This window comes from Pygoscelis adeliae, unplaced genomic scaffold (genome assembly GCF_000699105.1).
Source record: "Pygoscelis adeliae isolate BGI_AS28 unplaced genomic scaffold, ASM69910v1 Scaffold183, whole genome shotgun sequence".
In the NCBI taxonomy this organism is placed as follows: domain Eukaryota; kingdom Metazoa; phylum Chordata; class Aves; order Sphenisciformes; family Spheniscidae; genus Pygoscelis; species Pygoscelis adeliae.
In genome coordinates this window covers 674,343-693,806 of record NW_008824536.1, presented here as the reverse complement: position 1 = coordinate 693,806, position 19,464 = coordinate 674,343, and the positions used below count along the sequence as shown (strand labels likewise).

The 19,464-nt window shown below is 34.7% G+C and overlaps 1 protein-coding gene across 1 annotated transcript in view; it reads right to left on the bottom strand.

Moving 5' to 3' along the window:
• Positions 1 to 19,464, bottom strand: part of LRRC49 (leucine rich repeat containing 49) — a 60,059-nt gene that overhangs the window by 13,459 nt on the left and 27,136 nt on the right. The window contains exons 9-11 of the mRNA XM_009321602.1: positions 18,543 to 18,604; positions 11,872 to 12,019; positions 3,932 to 4,015 (exon numbers count right to left, since the gene is read on the bottom strand). Of these exons, the coding sequence (XP_009319877.1) occupies positions 3,932 to 4,015; positions 11,872 to 12,019; positions 18,543 to 18,604 (294 nt within the window). The remainder of the gene's footprint in view (positions 1 to 3,931; positions 4,016 to 11,871; positions 12,020 to 18,542; positions 18,605 to 19,464) is intronic.

Sequence of the window (19,464 nt, the reverse complement as noted above, 5' to 3'; positions counted from 1 at the left end):
TATAATATCATACTCTAAACTGATGTTGTTATAGAAATGTAGCTTTCAAGTCCATACAAAGTAACAACCTTAATTTAAAGCTTCACACTCTTAGGAAGTATTAAAAACCCATGACATAAAGAATCCTTTAATTTCTCTTATAGACTTCAGAACATCACTATTGGAACTGGAATACAAACAAATGTCCTGATATTTCGGAATGGAGGAGGGAAAAAAGGTAAACCTGAATTTGCCCTAAGTAGTATAAACAGCACTTCACAGTCAGCCTGTGTATTTGTCACTAATTTTACCTATAAACAGGGGAAGGATGAAAGGTGCATACCCTTCAGATGTACTAATGAATATTCTACTTGAATGCTATGAAATTTTGGATTGAAAGAGCAAGTACCTGTTAGCTTCAAGTTGCAATGGTCTCAAATTGGGTCTAAAAGGGTCTCAGGCAAGGTAAATGCCTGTTAAGAATTATTTCCCTATAGCATAAGCTCAACACCTTTATCACTTTCTTACCAGTGTTAAAAGCTTGTCTAATACTGTAATTTTAAATATCATTACATTAGTTCCTGTCTCCTTTAGAATATTTTGTTAGGCTGATTAAGATACAAGAAAACAACATAATACTGATTAGGATTTAGAAGGCTGTACCAAAAATCCTGAAGTCTAGAAAGGCTTTATTTTTTTTAAATTGAACATTTCTGTTTTTAAGACGACTCTATGGCTGGGGGGGGAAAAAAAAATCAACACAAAACACAAAGTTTTATTATAGCCCCTTGTTTCAAATAGGGGGGAAAAAAAAAGACAATTTATTTGATATGCCTATGGAGAAAGGCAGGGGACCAGGGTAAACCTATTTTTACAATTTGAAATTAACACTTTTGATCTATTAAGTTTGATCTATACCCACTATGCTTCTAGGTTTTTTTATATAAAAGTAACATGTGACTGTTACCATCATATTTTTACGTAATTCCTTTCACAGTGGGCGAGTTGTGGACATCACTGCAATGTCGTTCACTAAGAATGTTCCTCACAGTACTCAGTGTTGGAGATGTGAAGTGTAAAGCACTACAAATGAATATTTCTTTTAAAAAAACAGAAAATAGTAGATTAACAAAAAAAGCAAGCATTTCATCATCTGTGACTACTAATTTGTGGAGCCTAAGAATTCCTTTATTCCTTAAGAATAAAGAACAACTGCATATAAATGTTTCACAGTAAAACATTTAATTTCTACATGCAAATCCCTCATGCTGCAGCTATTATACTCAGAGTAAACACCATGATCTGTTTCAATGACCGATAATGCAGAGACAGATCTACTAGACTTTAAATGCTGATAAAAATTATGCCCATAATTGTCTATAACTGACACTGAAAGTACATGGAAACTACTTTAAAAGTTTTCTCCTTCTGAAAGTTTTTCCATTTTAAAGAGCTCAAAACTCTATTTCACATTCAATTTGCCTTTAGAGTTATCTGGTTAGAGAATGCTAAACGCCCAACATTTACAGACTTCAGTGATGACTGGGCTCCATGTCACAGAAAGTAGGGGAAGTTGAAATAGTCAGTATTTTCTTCCAACCACATTTAGAAGATTCTCTTTGTCCTGGAGAGTGAGGGTCTCCTCATAACCCCAACTACCGTACAGCTCTACTGCTTTGTTAGCCCTCAGTTGTGGGCTAACGGATTCCTACAGAGATTTGAAAACTTGCAAGAATTCACTTTACAAAAAACAATTTTTAGAAGTGTGAAGATTCTGCTAGCAATAACTATTTCTTGTTCCAGTAAATATGAAGTTCAGCCTCTGTTGGAAAGGAATTACATTCTCTGTACATTTTGAAGTACATCTCAAACTTTCCCAGAGGAGTGGGTTTTAAGCAATAAAAAAAATAGTCTGGAAAAAGAGAGATGAAGAAACTCCGTTGTTAGGGTAGACAAGTATCAGCGAGGGAAAAAGAAGAGATGATATTGCTGAAATTAACTTTTTTGATGCAGTGAATACAGGAAAACAGCAGTTGTTTGCTATTGAATGAGTGCTTATGATTTCATTTACACTGCATATAGTTTAAGAAAGTTTGGAGGAAAGTGACAACAACAAAAACTGCAGAATATGATTCTCTGAATATTTTCTTCAGATTTAACTATGAAGAAAATCCTATAGTTTGCAACTTTTTTCACTGGGCATGGTATCTATGAGCCAAGTTGTTCCTTTCAATTCAAACATATGGAACAGGAAAAAAGAAGCTAAGAATCATAACATACAAGAACATATTTAAAGAGGAAAGATATACAGAATCACCGAACCATTCAGAAGATACTGGTGTTTGGCTCTTATGCCACTTAACTATTTGAAAAGAAGAAAGATACCTCTATTAAATTACAAAATCTACAATTTAATGTTGAAATTTGAGTAACGACGGCATTATACATTAAAAATATTTTTTTTCTTCTAAGGGAACTTTCCACTAGCAAAAGGCACTGAGAAACCTAAGCCACTAAGACAAACAATCCCTCTACTAGAAGGAAACATTACATCAATGGTTAAGAACATGAACTACAAATAAACACTTTCAATAAACACCTACTTTTTTTCTAGTCCGGAGACACAGTTTGCTTTTCAACAGCATAAAATAACACCATATGTGAATATTAGTTACTAATTTCCCATTTCTTTATGTTACTAAGAACTGGCACCAAAACTTCAAACCTGAAGAGACTTTCAATACATCAGTATCTTACGGGGGGGTGGGACACCAAAACCAAATCACGACACTGCTTAAAAATAGACTCTATCTAAGAATTTTTTGTTATACTGATTTTTATTTTTGTTAAACAAAAAATCAAAATATATGTAGATACAAATATACAGGAAAGCAAAATATATTCTGAGGCACTAGACATGGAATTCTCTTTTTTTCCCCTCATTCATATATTTATATATTCATGTATTTCTTGGGGTTTTTTAATATACTTAAAACATCTTTTAATATACTGTTAACATTCTGTTTGTGTCTTTATTTTTCAGAGTTATATACATTTACTACACTTCTTACAGCCTCCTGCAACTACTTTCAGTCTAATCCCCTTCATGAAATATGATTTTACCTAGGCAACTTAACAATATGGATGCATGAAAATTGTTTGTTTGTTTGACTACCAAACTGAAAGAGCTTTTTGTATAACCATTAGTGGGCAGCAAAGAGTTTTAGGCACCTTTTTTTCTCTGAAGAAAAGTTATTTGGAGACAAATAGTGATATTCACACAACAAATTGAATGCAGATACTCTTAGATCCTTGAACTTTGGTCTCCTATTAGCAACATAGGTCATCTAGTCACCAGCCCCATAAGAGTATTCTGGAGTGCACCTCAGTCTCCCCTGTTAGAGCTATTCCATCTCATGTATATAAGCATTAACCAGGCCAGGTGGTCTGGTAGATAAGTGTTCTTCTGAAAAAGAAGACAGCTGGAGTCTAGCTGCTGCTCCGACAACTGCTTAACTCTTTCTACAAAAAGGAAGAGCTTCAACAGGAAAGAATGAAGAAAAAACTACTTCAGAACACCCTGCATGGCAGCAGTTAGAGCACTCACCTGAAATGGGGGAGACCAAGTTCAAGGAATTTGAAATCACTGAAAAAGTCCTTTACTTTACTCTGGATTTACTTTATCTCTGGATTTATGAAAGTGAAGTTTGCCATCCTTCTACATATATCACAGTCATATATTCAACTGTTTTTTTTTTTTTGCTAAAGTGTAACTTGCATAGTTGACTGAAGAGAGTTTCAGTTGTGGAGTGCACTGTTTAAGCTGCAAAAAAAAAAGTTTAAAGAGATAGAGGCATATTGGGCTATGTAAGAACTACAGCAAAAAATATTAGGATATAGATTATTGCTGTAAACTGGTTTACAGTAGGCTTAGAACAGCCACAGAAAATACCTTAAGCAAGGTCTGTTTGTGACTTTCACGCTTCCTTTCTTCCTCTTTCCTTGCTGCAACAGATGCCATACGTCTTTCTTCTTCCTGGATGAAAAAAAGACAGACAACTTCATAAAAGGAAGAATTAATCAGGTTCTGAAAAGTACTCCTGATAAGTTAATATATTTTTGTGTTTGTATTTGAAATGCAATTTTTAATTTTAATACAATTTTAGGATTTTTAACATTTTAATGTTTCTAAACATTATAAAAACAAAAGAATTAATAATTATAAATAAATCAAGAAATAGAGAAGATAGATATCTACTCAGATGCAAATGTTCAAGATAAAGCTATTTAAAACTAGTATTTGTAAAGGTTTTTGAAAAAAGTATAAAGCATATGGTGAGTATGACAGTGAAAAAGAACATTTTTAAATACAACAGCGCATTATATCTTTGTAGTAGTTTTTGCTGTTAGTAGGCTTTTTTTGTAAGAAAAGACATAGAGCGAATGAGCTGAATTCTATTTACGTGCGAGTCATAATCTAAGATTGATTTTTATCATTATAAACTGTTTCCAGGGGCCTAATTTTCTCAGTCAGCAACAGAACTTGAGAAGAAAATAATATTTTCAAAGTTCACTATAGTACATTAACGTTATTTCTCATCAATATTATTACCTAGTCAAGAAGAATTTTCAAGAATAAAGCCATTGATTCCTAGACAATGAAAGTCATGTAAGTGCAGATGCTTAATTTTCCTGGTACAGCAATTTAATGCTACAATACAACCATATTAGGTTGAATGCTCCCTGTTTACAGAAATCTAAATGTTCTCACAGCACGATATTTTTAGAACATATATTTTCCAAGTAACAAAAGAAATGTTCACCATGAAGTAAAAAGTGTAGAGTCCTTCCAACACAAACAATTGGGAAGCATACTTCAACTTATTTTGATTTACTTCACTTGCCACTTGGGTGTTTCTATTAAAGTATCCTTCCAGAACATACAGAAAGTGTTTTTATTTCCCTCAAAATAGAAAGCTCCTGTCCTAACCTTTTCACTTTCACTTTCCAGAAAATTATGTGTTAAGAAAATTAACAAAAATGAACAGAAAACATCATCAACCATGAAGACATATCGATATGTCAAAATTTCTATATAAATAAAACATGCTATGTTTAGAGCATTGTAAGAACCCCTAAGCACATGGGTCAATGCTTACTGGATGGTGAAATAAAACAGAAACTTCACACTTAGCATCGCTATTACATTAAAAAAAAAAATAATTTCCGAAGCATCAGAAGTTAGGTTCACATAGCAAACTTACTCTTATCTGTGTACAGCACCCCTGAAACCCATTGACACACCATGGATTTTGACATCAATCTGAAATGTGATTAAACAACAAACTCCCACATTGTTCCTCCATGACTTTAACCTAATATGCATATATTAAACAACAGGAATACCTTAATGCAGATTAAGGCATGAGGCTTTGGATAGCATAAGCTTCTCTAACCCAACTGTATACAAGATTTCCTTGGAAGACTAATCGGAAAGCCCAACTTTTTTTTTTGTTTGTTTGTTTGTTCTGAAAGCAACTTCTGGCCTTTTGAGGGTGAAGTTTTGTTGGCAGCCTCCTCTGCTACAGGGCTTTTCAGTTCTTCCTAAACAGGGTATTACCAAGGGGCTGGTGTCATAGAATTACAGAATAGTCCAGGTTAGAACGGACCTCAAGAGGTCATTAGTCCATGTTGAAGATCAACAATAAATAAATAATTAAATAAAACCACACACAGATACAGAAGGCCTTCTAGATCCCAATACAACAAAATACCACATAATGAAATCCAATACCTGAATGGGAAGGTTCAGGGTGAGGCTGTGAAAAATCATTAAATAAACCCCATGCAGGTAATATGCCACAAATATGAATGTATAATTAATAATGCAAAATAAAAGCGTACTGTTCCTCAAGATATGATTCAAAATGTTAAGAACCACAAACATGCTTGTTGTGACAGCCATTTATCCCAATTATGTGTTACAGTTTACTAAGTTTGTGTTTACTTAAAAACCATGAAGCCTTAAAATATAAACACTAGCAAACTACATTAGTGATACCTTTCTATAGAAAGTGGGTTAGAGTGTTTTGTGGGTTTTTTTTATTTTCTAATTAAATCTCTTCATTTGACCTTGGATTTATGTTTAACTTGACTTCCTAAAGAAACAAGATTTTTATAATTTCAGTGTCTTAATCTTCTCTAATGACTTTTCAACACATTGAACATACTAGATAACTTAAAGTACATTTAGAAGTCTCAAATTGTTTTTTTTTTTCCCCTAGAAGTTTGATTATATAAAATTGGTATGTAGAAAGAAGAGAAGTGTAAACTAGCTTTCCCACCAAGGGAGAGGAAGCAGAAATTATCCATTCTATTTGGCAGAAAACAGCTGGCCAGTCAACATAGACTCGGCTCCAGACTAACTGAGGTACTGTGTTTCATACTGGGGAAGGTGAAAGAGAACAAAATGACACTAATCTATAGGAAATTAGCCTTCATTAATTTTATTCCTTTCAAAACAACTTAAAAGGTTTCTCTCAGCTTCCACAAATATCTCTTCTTACTCTATCTTCCATCTCAAAGCCTTCCCTTAATCCAGCCCAAATGCATACTTTATGACACCGTCTTCCATACATGAGGGTCTACTACCCTCATTCAAGTCAGACCAGTACTTTCCCTGCCAACACAGTCTCAATACAAAGAATGAAATGAACTAATGCAAATCACGTTCTAACAAGAGTCTTTTATGACTAAGACTTTTTTCTTTATCAAGGGTTTATCCTAACTACAGACATTTAAAAAATACTATTTATTTTATAAAAGAAATTAGCTTAGCCTAAAAAGAAAATATTTCCTAGTTTTACTCAGAATTCATAACGGCAGAATGACAGAGAAAACATCTCAATTAAGATCAAGGGCCAAATCTACTTTTTATGGAAATCAAATCTGTATACATTTCTTGAGTAATCTTACACAACACATGCAATCAATCTTGAAAAACACAACATCCCCCCCAAACCCACAAAACAAACCCAAACAGAAAACTCAAAGTTATAAAACAAAGCCCTTACTAACCTTGCCACAATTCATTTTTACTATCACCCCTTCTCCTCTTTTAGCTCCAACTCTTTTGAAATTCTTCCTATCTCCCTTTTTTTTTTTTGTTCACCCTCATTAGTCTGCTGCTATTGTCTATAACTTTGTTTTGTCTTTAAACCAAACCCTGCTGGACAAGGGGAGATGCTTTTCCAGAAGGTCGAAGTGCCAGATCATTACAAAAGGACTTGGATGTCTTCTTGTATATTGAGATCTCCTCCATTTATTAGTTCTCCACTTCCCATCTAAAAGCTTACTAAATGGCTAAGAAGCCATCTTCACGGGGGCGTGGGGTGGGGGTGGGGATGAAGCGGAGAGAGAAGAGGAAGGGGGAATAAACTTCCTAAAGAAGCAGAAGTCTCACTTTCTGCAATGAGATTTTGAGGCTGCAGGTTTACATTCTCCGTGAGAAGCAACAGTAGCGACAGAACACTAGAAGAACAAGGCAAATTAAAGCTATTACCACCTTTATAAAAACTTCCCATTTGAGCTGTAGCAGAACTATATCTGTAGCTTTGGCATGCTGATAGCTCCCCCTGCTGCCACATGAGCACTACTGTAACTATAACACCACAGATTTTGACCAAAACTTATCATAATGTCCTTCAAAGAGGTAACACCCAGCAAGACCTGAGAAGGATCCTATAGAGACCACAGTGGAATGCATGTATTCTTCCTCACTACTGCTTTACTATTATTCAAACAAGTTCTTTTTCAACAAGTTATACCTTTTAAGTCACAGGATAAAAAGACACCAAGTTAGCACACAAGGAATGCAGTATTTCATTCCCATAGTACATCTACCTTAAAATTATTCAAATAATTTTACTATGATTAGAAACAGCTATATTATACTTGATATAAACTACTTTAGGTAATGGAAAAAAATGGAGAATATGAAGAATGGCCTGGAATATACATTTAAGCTTTCGAGGCATAAAGAGACTCAACACAGTACACTTAAAATACACAAAATTCAGCTCACTTATACTTGCAGAAGGCAGACTACTTTTTGTTATGTATACCACAAAGGCTGATTTTACACAAGAATGAAGTAAGAATGTAAGGATGTTTCTAGTAGAAATATAGCCATGGAAAACGAGAAGTACAAAATTTTTGATGAATCATTCTTTAAGTGATATTTGACAATGAGATATATCTTCCTTTTTTACTTTTAGTATTAATTTAGTATATTTTTGCCAAGACTTGATTTAAGAGAGAGAATTATGATCCACAAGAATGACTCTAGAAGTTCCTGAAGTATCTTATTTTCAAGTGGGAAGGAAAAAAAAAAATTAGGGATCCTTCCCTAAAAAAACCAGAACACTTCACGGTGGTGACAGAATCGATAACGAATTCTATTCTGCATAAAGCAATAGAACCTACTCCCTGATCAGCAGAGAAATGTCTAAGCAAATAATCAAAGCCAAACACAGCTCTCTTACTTTAAGCATCCAAAACCTATAAAACCTCAATGAAAAGAAGCAGAGTTTTACTGTTGAAAATATACAGCTTGTCTTTCAATTTGGGAACCACAGCACATTTTAAAAAAAACATATATATACACAGACTATTATATATATACACACACACACATATAAAAACATATATATACTTAGCAAATTCTGTTGAGAAAGTGCATTTAAAGTGATGGATAGCAAGTGTTCCTGGTTAAATAATTTCTCAGTAAGGAATATGTACACATTTCATTCATATTTTATTACATCTGCAGACAATATCTGCTTACTGTTATGAAAGACTGGAGGAAAAAAATGATAGGTCACAGCACCACTAGATAGGTCCACTTTTGAAAAAGCTCAAACTACAAGACACATTCAAAAAGCTTCAATGCCCGGAAAAAAAAACATTATAGTATGCTAACCAAACAATGTAAGTGACTACATATGCAACCTGAGCCTGCTTTGACTGTAGCACATTTCAATTTCACTTAAGCCTATTTCACTGAGCCATAAATCAAGCTGCATTAGTCCACCTTAGTTGTGAGGTAAAGGTGTAACTGTTACAGACAGTTACTGATGGTTAACACAGGTGACACACAGTAATCTGTCCAGCCACTGTAATTCAGCCTCCTCCCCACTCTTCAAGCCTCTATATTGATCTATCAAAGTTGGAGAAAGTAAAAGTTTTCCATTGAGTTGATGTTTTAGATACACAACACAAAGTGGATGGGTTTTTCAGCTGAAAATCATCTTCTAGTGTGGACAATGAGTAAGTGTTTACAGTCATACAGTGAAACTTGTTAGAGATGAGTAACCTCCACTGATTTCACCACCGCTGGGTCCATGCCTCAGTGGTTTAAAGGCTTAAGTCTTACATTCAAAAATGGCTTAGGAATGAGATGGCCTAAGAACATACCAACCTCCTCACGGGTCAGGGTTTAAAAGTTGTCATAATATGATGCAATCCCTTGAATAAAGGCAAATCTGCCCAGACTTAAGAAATATTAGAACAGTTACAATGCAAAAAAGTTTTATTCCAAGTGCAGAGAATTTGATTTTCATGGCAGCTATATGTTTCTGAATAGTTCCCTAAGGCAGACACAGTTACCACCAGACTTTTGCTCAGAGGTTCCCTTTCTCCAGAGAATCCTATAGAAAAGGCACCAAAGAGCATGTCTTCTTGAAAACCAATATTAATAAAGCATCAAAGCCTCTTAGAAGCTTTTGAAAATATCCTTCAGATTTTATTCTTTCTTGAAATAATTTTCTTGTCCCAGTGAAGCCAGCAAGTAAAAGAAAAATTAAAAGCAGAAGTAAAATTGTGTAAAACAGTTCTCGAGCAGAAAAGCTTCTGAACAGGTTAGTGAAGAATTCTAGTCAGAAAGAATGAACACCCTGGTCCAACTGTCAGTTCTTCACAAGACAAAACAACACTTAAATTCAAAATGGTCTGGATGCTCTTCAGACTAACGAAGAAAAGATCTACAAATGTACTTAAGAGTTTAGGTATACTAATCAAGTGAGAAAAAGCACATAGCCAATATTGTACTTCCATTCCCCCGCCAAGTTACATCTACTCTTACAGCCGATGGCAACAGTATGTTGCATTACTAGGCAGAATAGCTGGATTTGGAATTGCCAACTCTCTAATTTTATCACAAATCTCATGATACTTGTTATTTTTCTTAAAATCCCAGTTTCTTAGGTCATATGATTATCTGGGTAACACAGTTTTTACTGGAGAAAACATATAGCACCCTCCACATGGAGAAAATGTTAAAGTTCTCAAGGCTCAAAAACCAGAAGGCAAATAAAAAGAACGCAAAACACATTCTTTTTACAAGTAGATTTATGAGCAGCGCAACCAGTGAAGCCTGGTTTTCTATGGCTTTTTGTCTTGTGGTTGATTCTCTGATGTTTAACAAGGTGTGAACCCAGATTAACTTCTTCCCATGGCTGTGCATTTTTAATAGCTTTTTCCCCATACAGATCCCAGAGAGTCTAAAAACGAGTTTGAGCTCTTTCTGCAGTTTTTCCCATCACTTAGCGTTCTACCAGGCTCCATCTCCTCTTGAGAAGGGACAGGTGGGGGCGAGGGGGGGAGGGAGAGACATTTTCTTCATGTGACTCAAGTTTCTGAAATAATACTGAGAAAACCATCTTTTTAAAAGCAAAGCAATTAGCAAGTATTCAATTAAGTTAGTATAAATTCACAAAAGAAAAAACCCCATAGAATACTTGCATCAAACAAGTATTTAGTATTTCTGATGCTGGGAGTAAGACTCTCACATCCCAAAGCACTTTATTTTTAAAATTAATGTTTTCCACATACATGTTATATTTTACATCATAATTGGCTCTATTTTATACTCATGGTGGATTGGCTACAGGACAACAGAATAGATGGTGAAACAACAGGTGCAGCTTATAATGCAGTACAGCCTTTGTACAAAGCAAATGAGCATTTAAAATAAGGTGTATGTATCAGCACCTGGTCAAAAAAGATAACACCACAACACTGTTGCTTGTAAAGCATATTATATTTATTATCTTGCTGTTGGATGCATTTCTCTTGTAAGAAGGTCATGCTTACACATCACTTTTGAGTAGACACAGAAGAATTAGCATGGCTATTCCTATATTAAAATAGTTGACTCAATGGTAAGGCCCCCAGTGATTGCCCTTCATCCTCTACCTTACAATGTATTTCAAGAAGTCTGTGGGAGACTTAGTTGTCTGCAAGTCCTCTCTTCCTTATCAGGGTTACCTGAACTTGAGCAGCAGAAAGACAAATGAATGGGGAGAGTAGGTTAGGTAAGGAAGGGAGAAATACAGACAGACACACAGAAACAGTGTGATCACCAGGTTTCCTTAGGGAGGCAGACTAAAGAAACCAACAAGATTTTTAAATGAAAGAAGACACCAGTAACACCAATTTTAGGGTAAACAGACTATACCTTTGGAAGAAATATGCTGTTCCTTTTCAGCTATACAGCAAACCAGTAAAGACTGTGTTGAGAAAGTTCTAACCAAAAGCTTTGCAGATTCTCTCATGTCACATGACAACTGATCGCACAGTATTTACTAATGAAGAGTTTAAGCATTTAAAAATAAACATCTCAAAATGAATTAAAAAAGCACACCCTTATGTAATACTGAACAAAAGAAAAAATGTTACAGTTTTAAATATTGTCATGTCTAGACACCATTCAATTCCACACTAAATTAAGAAAAGATGGTGGCATTTTTAATATACATATATACACAGAAACCCCTACATTTTACTTCTGAATTTAAGGATCTAGTAAGTTTGACGAAAACAGAAATTTCTTACTGTGATTCTCTTCATATCTAGCTGTCGGAGCTGCATCATATGATGGAGAACAGTGTGTTTGTACCATGTCTCCTGAGCTATTGGATTGCCATCAAGGGTGATATCTGACAAAGATGAGGAATCAGCAAGGCACAGAATATCCTCAAAACTGTAACCAAAAAAGTTTAAAGTTTTAATGTCATAGAGTAGGAATAATTTTGAGACGGAAGACTTTATTTCTTAAGGATAGAACATTAGTATTTACCTGTACTGAAAAAACCCCACCCATCAATATTGTGTATGATAAATCAAATTATAAGTATTTTGAAATACCAACAGCTGCTGCTGTTAAACTTTTTAATCTCTTCACATACAGGTAAAGAGATGCAGAATAAGGAGAACTTGTTAACTATGGGAGTATAGTTTTACCTAAAAAAACCTAAAATAGGATAGATATCAACTCATATTCCAAAAAAATAATACAAGGTGTATTTGCTATCAAAGCCAGCATGAAAACCACGGAAGATACAAGGAAAAAAGCCAACCACAAATATCACAGAATGATCCTGGGTGTTTGTGACATCATTAAATATTGGAAGAAAAACAATTACAAAAGTATCATATTATCTTCAAAAACAGATCTGTCTATTGTTCCGAGTTCAGTCTACAAACACTAACAAGTTGGGTTTTTAGACAACATCTGATTTGATTTCCTGACAAAAATAACTGGGCTATGTGAAATGTATTTAGAGATGTACAACCTGTATCATGTTCCTTTCATTGAAGATGGAATGTGAAAAGAAAGCAGCTGACTCAGATAAATAGTATTTTTAAACAGAGAACTATTTAACTTGATTTCAAAAAAAGCTGAGCAGTTATAGAAGTAAATATGACTCCCTAGTACCTTTTAAGAAATTGATTACAGTGTATAAATGTACAAATGTGCACCCATCCTTATGCACTTTGGCCTTCAAAAGTCAAGTCTGTGTTATGAAGTTCAAGTGGAAAGTATGAAATAATTTGACTTGGTACTTTTGAGAATGAAGTTAAAAACACTGCAAATGACAAAAGAATCAATGATAATCACATAAAAACATAAACAGAGGATCACTTTATTAGATAAACAAATACTTAATGACATTCTGAAATAAGAGACCATTTCTGAAGTGAAAAACAGGGAGTTATTGCCTTTTTTTTATATTCTGACAATCTCACTGATTGCATCAACTGATTATAGTTCTTCTCACTCTTGGTGGCAGGAAAAGTCTTCCTCCACTAATACTTGGAAGGGTACCAAACTTTAAGTATGCCCTGAACTTTGGGATCAGAAATCGTATGCAGTACAGATGTTCATATTAAAGACTCATTCAATAAAGTGGCAACTGCCTTTATCATTTGTATCACTCGGCTTTCAAAAAAGCATACAATAATCCGCTGAGGACTAATATTCATCTGCAAAGGGCTTCAGATCTAGCAGAATGTCAGATTTTAAAATCAGGTATCTCTGAAAGATTCTAGGTATTAGATAAAACAATTTCTGCAATAACAACAAAAAGATATATGGATAAAATATAAAAATAGTATCGCCAAATAGCAATCAGTCTCAACCAGCAGAAGAAAGGCCTGGATACCAACATAAGCTAGCAGGAGTGAAGAAAAGAAGTCACCCAGTACAATTCTCAAGAAAACCAATGCAATTAGTACAGCATGCAAGTAACTTCTACACAATATACCCAATGGAAGCAGCAGAAAAATGACAGAGTGAAGTGGAAGATACTACTACCTTTCTGCTTAGTGTATTAAAACAATATAAGAACTGATGGAAAATGAACCATGTACAGATTCCAAATGAAGGCAGTGAAGGTACTTAGCATATCTGAAGTATTAGGTGTTTTGTACATATAGTTAAGATGACAAGTTTGATTATAATTTTCTGCTTCTTTTTGTGATCCGGTTTCCTTTCCATAAAACAGCTTGTGTAACCACATTTTTGGAAGATCAGGCTGACATATTACTTAAAATACATACTCAATATGTCCTGAAGATAAAAGATAAATCTTCCCAAATAACACAGAAGTTAGTAAAGCAAACTTGTAAACATGTCAGAATAAGAAAAGATAACTGAATTTCCATTGGGCTAGAAAAGATTTTGCTTGACAAATAAGAAAATTTTCTGGTCTTCAAAATTAGTTTCAAATAATGTAAATATATTTATTAAAAGCATTAATAAAAAAGCTCCAAGCACTTCCCATTAAACATTTAACCAAACAGTACTTCTGCCATTATATATGATTTACAGATTTTTAATAAAACCAACCTCTTCAGGAAATGACAGAAAAGTTGAAAGTTTGCTAGTGTTTTCAAGACCTTCCACTTATACATACTGCTGTGCTTTGAAATTCTCAGTGCTTCAGCATACCAGAACGTTCATTCTGGAGCTAAAACAGATGTGCTTGCTTTATCCTGCTTTTGGCTGCCCTATTAGCAGCTCAATTTTAGAGCAAAACAGTAGTGCAAAATAGCTATGTTTTCACATCTTTGTACACACATACAAAAAACAGAGCTTTAGAAATTCAATGTAGAAAACTTAATATACTGTACTTGTCACACCAGCATCCCAATCCTAAGCCAAGTAAAGCTTTAAAGTAATACACTTACCAAACAGACTGCATACTTTACAACCGAGCTTCTGTCTGCTTCCGAGCATGCAGACTGCTGTGACAGAGCCAAGTGGTGACCACCCTATGGGAATCAGAGGCCACATCTCAATGCTTTCTAGCCTCTGTTCACCACAAAGGAGTCTTTAACCTGCTCATGAAATACAAAGCAACTGTGGATGATGCTGTTTCAGACTGCCTCAGTCAATCTTCTCGAGCGGAAGGTCTGCTCTCTTTCCAAAAGACCTTCTCCTGCAGGAGTCCCACCAAACTACAGCAACCACGTCTCCTTCCCTGTCCCTCTCTCTTCCTAAATGAATTTATCTTTGCTAAAAATGGTAGTTTCAGCAACCCAGAAAAAAGTTGTGAATTTGGGCTAAATTATCAAAAACTGTTTTCTGGAAGTCTTTTCAGAATAGATCAGTTCTACATCTTGTGTGCACGCTCAGAGTCCTGCATCCAATTCTTCCCTCTGCCAGAGGGGATGCAAACCCACTTCTCCTGCCTCATATGAGAACGTGGCAATTACTAAGCAGCAGAGTATTCTGAGGTGGTGTAAGCTCAACCTCCACCAGTGATACGCATTCATATTTACAAATTTAGTAGGCAAGAATAGGACACAGGAACACTTGTCCTCTGTTACCGCCTACTTGCTTAGGAAGACAGTTGTTCCTTCTCTATACGTTTGCATCAATGACTTTTTTAAAGCATGTTCCATATGGGGAAAAGCTCTGGAGAAGAGAAGGAAGGTAACATACTTGCTATAGTCTGATAGAACACCCAAGAGGGAACTGTATGTTGAAAAAACATTCAGTCGAAGAAGAAAACTCGGGTTTTCCCAGGTTTCTAACCACTAAACTACTGATGAAAACAGATGTTACCACAGTCAACCTTTCATTCCCCTTGTACTGCTTTTGTTCAAGTATTTAACATTGTATTAATAAATTTTCATTCTGCTAAGAAAAAAAAAGATATTTTCTTGTTTTTATTAGGCTAAGAACATTCCTTCTCTCAGGTTTCCAATTCAGCAACCAAGTGAAGAAAAACAATTACATGTCCTTTAAGCTTGTATCCAACTTCTTCCATATGGCTAGACAACATGCCTTACTAAATGAAAAAGCCAACAGAGTGCTGACCTGGACAGCAGTGTAACATTGAAAATATGCATTTTGTTTCCAAGATTAAAAAATGGTCTTCCCTGGTTTCACATTTTGAAATATGAGCAATAACCCTCTTTCTGAATCTCAGTGGCATATCTTTCCTGAAGAAGAGTTTCTGTAATCTCTTCCCACTACCACATGACAAATTTAAAATGGAATTTCTCCCCTTTCTTTATAACTAGTTCTAGACATATATATTACCTTCAGCCATCATGTATGAATGCCTTCAGTTTGTAACTGCTAAATTTTTTGGGGCTGAAGCCAGAAGTAGGACTTCTTTTGTTTCAGATCAGCATCAACTTCTACAGCATTCAGTTTTAGCTTATATTATCTTGCCAATACATCCTTTTTTACTAAAAGCTCTGCAGAGAAGCAGCAGCATTCTGAGGCCTCCTCTGAAGTATGACGGAAAAAGAACGTCAGTAATTAAACCCATGATAGGGTCTCATGCCTTAAACAGTGAAAGTTTTTAAAAGGCATTCCCAAATCTTTTACCGAAATATTAATTCATATATGTCAGTATGTATCAACTTAAGACTCAAGGATTTTTGTTGACATACAAAAATAGGAAGCAGCAAAACTTTCCATGGGAGCATTGCCTCAAAAAAAATGCTACTTTATTTTATTAGTGATCACTTAAAAGAAATATAATGAACATGTAACATCAATAAATCCAGGTTTTGCAATATACTTTGTTGTTTGTTTCCATTTGCAGGTTTTCTCTATGCACCTACAGATAAATGAATTAGAATATCTGTGTATCAATTTGATTGTCTAAAAGAAAAGTCGGTTGTATAGACACAGCTGTTTCTAGGAAAAATAATTTTTAAAGTTACCGTATGGCACCCACTAAACCCAGGTAAGTGACTCAAAACCACACAAAATCATTTAAAAGGACTGTAGGAATGCTCAGCTGTAGGCCAGCAATTCACTAGTATTATAGTTGCATATAACTTCTTCAGTCAGTTCAAAGAGTATCAAGCCAAGTATCAGAACACAGATGGTCATAAGAATACTTTTATATTTAACCATTTTCCTGTTAGAAGACATATCTACTACATAACTCAAAATCAGGAATTAATGGGTTTTTTAGCCTTCAAAACTGCTGTATGCAATAGAAGGTTATTATTTCAAAAACCCAAGCTAAATGTGATCATCAAAAGAAATTTTTCATTTGTTTGTTTGTTTTAAAATAATGTCTGGTAAATAAAGAGTTAAACTGATCCATCCACCTACCTACCTGCATATGCATATGAAATTTATAGAAGAGCAATGTCTTTCATTTGACATTAAGATTTTATTTTTATACCTATTCCAACTACAAATTAAAACCAAATTATATATTTGCATGAATGTTGTAAATAAGTATTTCTAGCTTACATGAAAACTAAGACTAGATCTATCAATAGTTCAACTGAAGTCCCAATGAATAAAAGACAAGAATCATGATAAACTACCAAGAAGCAAGCTAATGATTACATAAAATTTGAGAAATCTATTTTAAAAACCTCACAGAAAAACTGAAACATTTTTCCTTCTTTGAACACTGTAAAAATAACACGATTTTGCACAAAACAACATGAGAAAGGAGTCAGAAAGCTACACAACATATACCAAGTATGTAAAAAGATACAGAAATTCCACTGACTGCAGTGATGCTCCCTGATGGCAAGGGAGCCAGCTACTGCAGTCCCCTCATTGTTCTTGCCAAGCTAAGACATTTTAGAAAAACAGAAACAAAAGGCATGTTTCAATTCTGGAAATTATTCAAGAGAGGTAAAAAGCTAAGGCCCTCTCTAGCAGATTAATTAAGGGAAGGGCATATTAAAGATTCCTGCAGTTCATCTCTGACTTTTTTTTTTTTAAATGCTTAATACCCATGAGTATTTACGGAGATCTACTGCATCGGTACTTTAAGAACCTAAGGAACACAGACAAGTAGGTTGGAGCTGTCTGCAAAGAACATAATGCAGGTCAATTTAAAATGTTCAAGTAGCTATTACAATAAAAGCTTATACTAAGTATAACATTCTACAGAGAAAGCAGATACCATAAGAACAGCATGGTATTTCCAGTAATTAGAACATGAAGCATCTTTCCCCTATCCCACATTAAATTATTTAATTCTAAGTGAAGGCTTGTGGTGATTAAGGGATTAAAAAAAAAAAAGACATACCAAACTGAGGATAATGCAAGCACTTTTTTTTTTTTTTTTAATATTGGCACTAGTATAAATGCAGACTCCAAAAATACACGAATATGAAAAGGCATAGAAGACAAACATTTCTATCTATTTATAACAACATGCCCTTAGTTACTTGAAACTATAGAAGCCCTGCTTTGGAAGTTGAGCTATTCTGCTTCTGCCATCTGGTGTGAAAGAGAAATAACCATGAATATACCTTTCAGACTTTATTAATATATGAACAAGTAAAATACAAGCATGCAATAATCTAATCATCATAAGCAGAAACTGACTCAGCAGTTTGTGTAACTCCATAAATATAGTGATGGTATGTCAAATATAATGTGTACTTTGTGTAATGTTGCTGTAACAGATATCTAGTTTAACAGTAAACCAACATATTTACAAAACTATTTTTAATTTTGATCATCATTGTAAACAGTATGGTAATTTTTAAATTTAAAATGTAATTTTCTTGGTAGAACACTCATAGCACAACTACATTTAAATGCAAAGGGTTTCAAGAATTTTTATGTTTAAAGGAGAAAATACACAATGGCTTTATTATATTATCTGATGTTAGAAAAAAAATGTCTGCACTCATAGTGTTTGAATTTAAATGTTAATGAAATACAGCTCCAATAGGATACTTCAAATTACTGATAGGAAGCAAACTGTTATTTCCCTTACCTAGATATATTGTTGAAGCTGAGGAAGAGACGCTGGAGACGGGGCAAAGTATCCACATCTTTCTAGAAGGAAAGATAGAGGCATAAATTCAGTAGCTGGAAGTAGCTTTTGAACCTCTCTGCTTTGCCTGATGAAATACTTTCATTTCTATACACTATAACCTTGCTGCAACATTGATTTCTGTTGAACGTGCAGCTCCATTTCTCCCTAGTACAGACTGCAAGGGAGTGTTTCAGTGCAGATATCCACTCTGCAGAACAAGCTGCATCACTTGCAAAGCAAATGATGTTAAAGAAGAGGATAAGGCTGCTGCTGGTTTCTGAACAGGCTTTTGGGAAATAAGCCAAGGTGCTGTCTCAGCATTTAAGCTGCAGGATAAACACACTGTAAAAAAAAAGTTTATTTTGTGACCATGCTGAAATAAGGTTTTTGAAGTGCAATACAGCAGTGCAATTAGCACTACCAAACAGTAGTGACTCTTCTGCCAGAGAATGATCTGAAGGACTCTATCACCTTTACAATTAAAATTTATAAGAAGGAATGAGCTTCCAGAATGAGTAATTGTGATTTTAATATATGCCACTAAAGACCTTTGCAGAAAACCTCTAAATAGCAAATAGCTCAAATATTAGTAAGATGAAACATACTGAGTAAAAGTCAAACTTCATTTTTGAAATATAAATCCATAATGGCCAGACAGCACAGTCTGCAGTGATTCATATACCATTCAGACCGCACACAACCCCTCAGTTTTAAGCCTGCATCTCCTTATCCTACTAAAGAGCATATTCCAACTGGCAACCAGCGGACAAAAACCTGTTACTTACAGCACGGGGAAGTGTCACAGGGCTCACTGCCTTGATTTTAGCCACAAAATCAAATCTACAGCCCTTCCTCCCTCCATCTGATTTGTTACATGTCT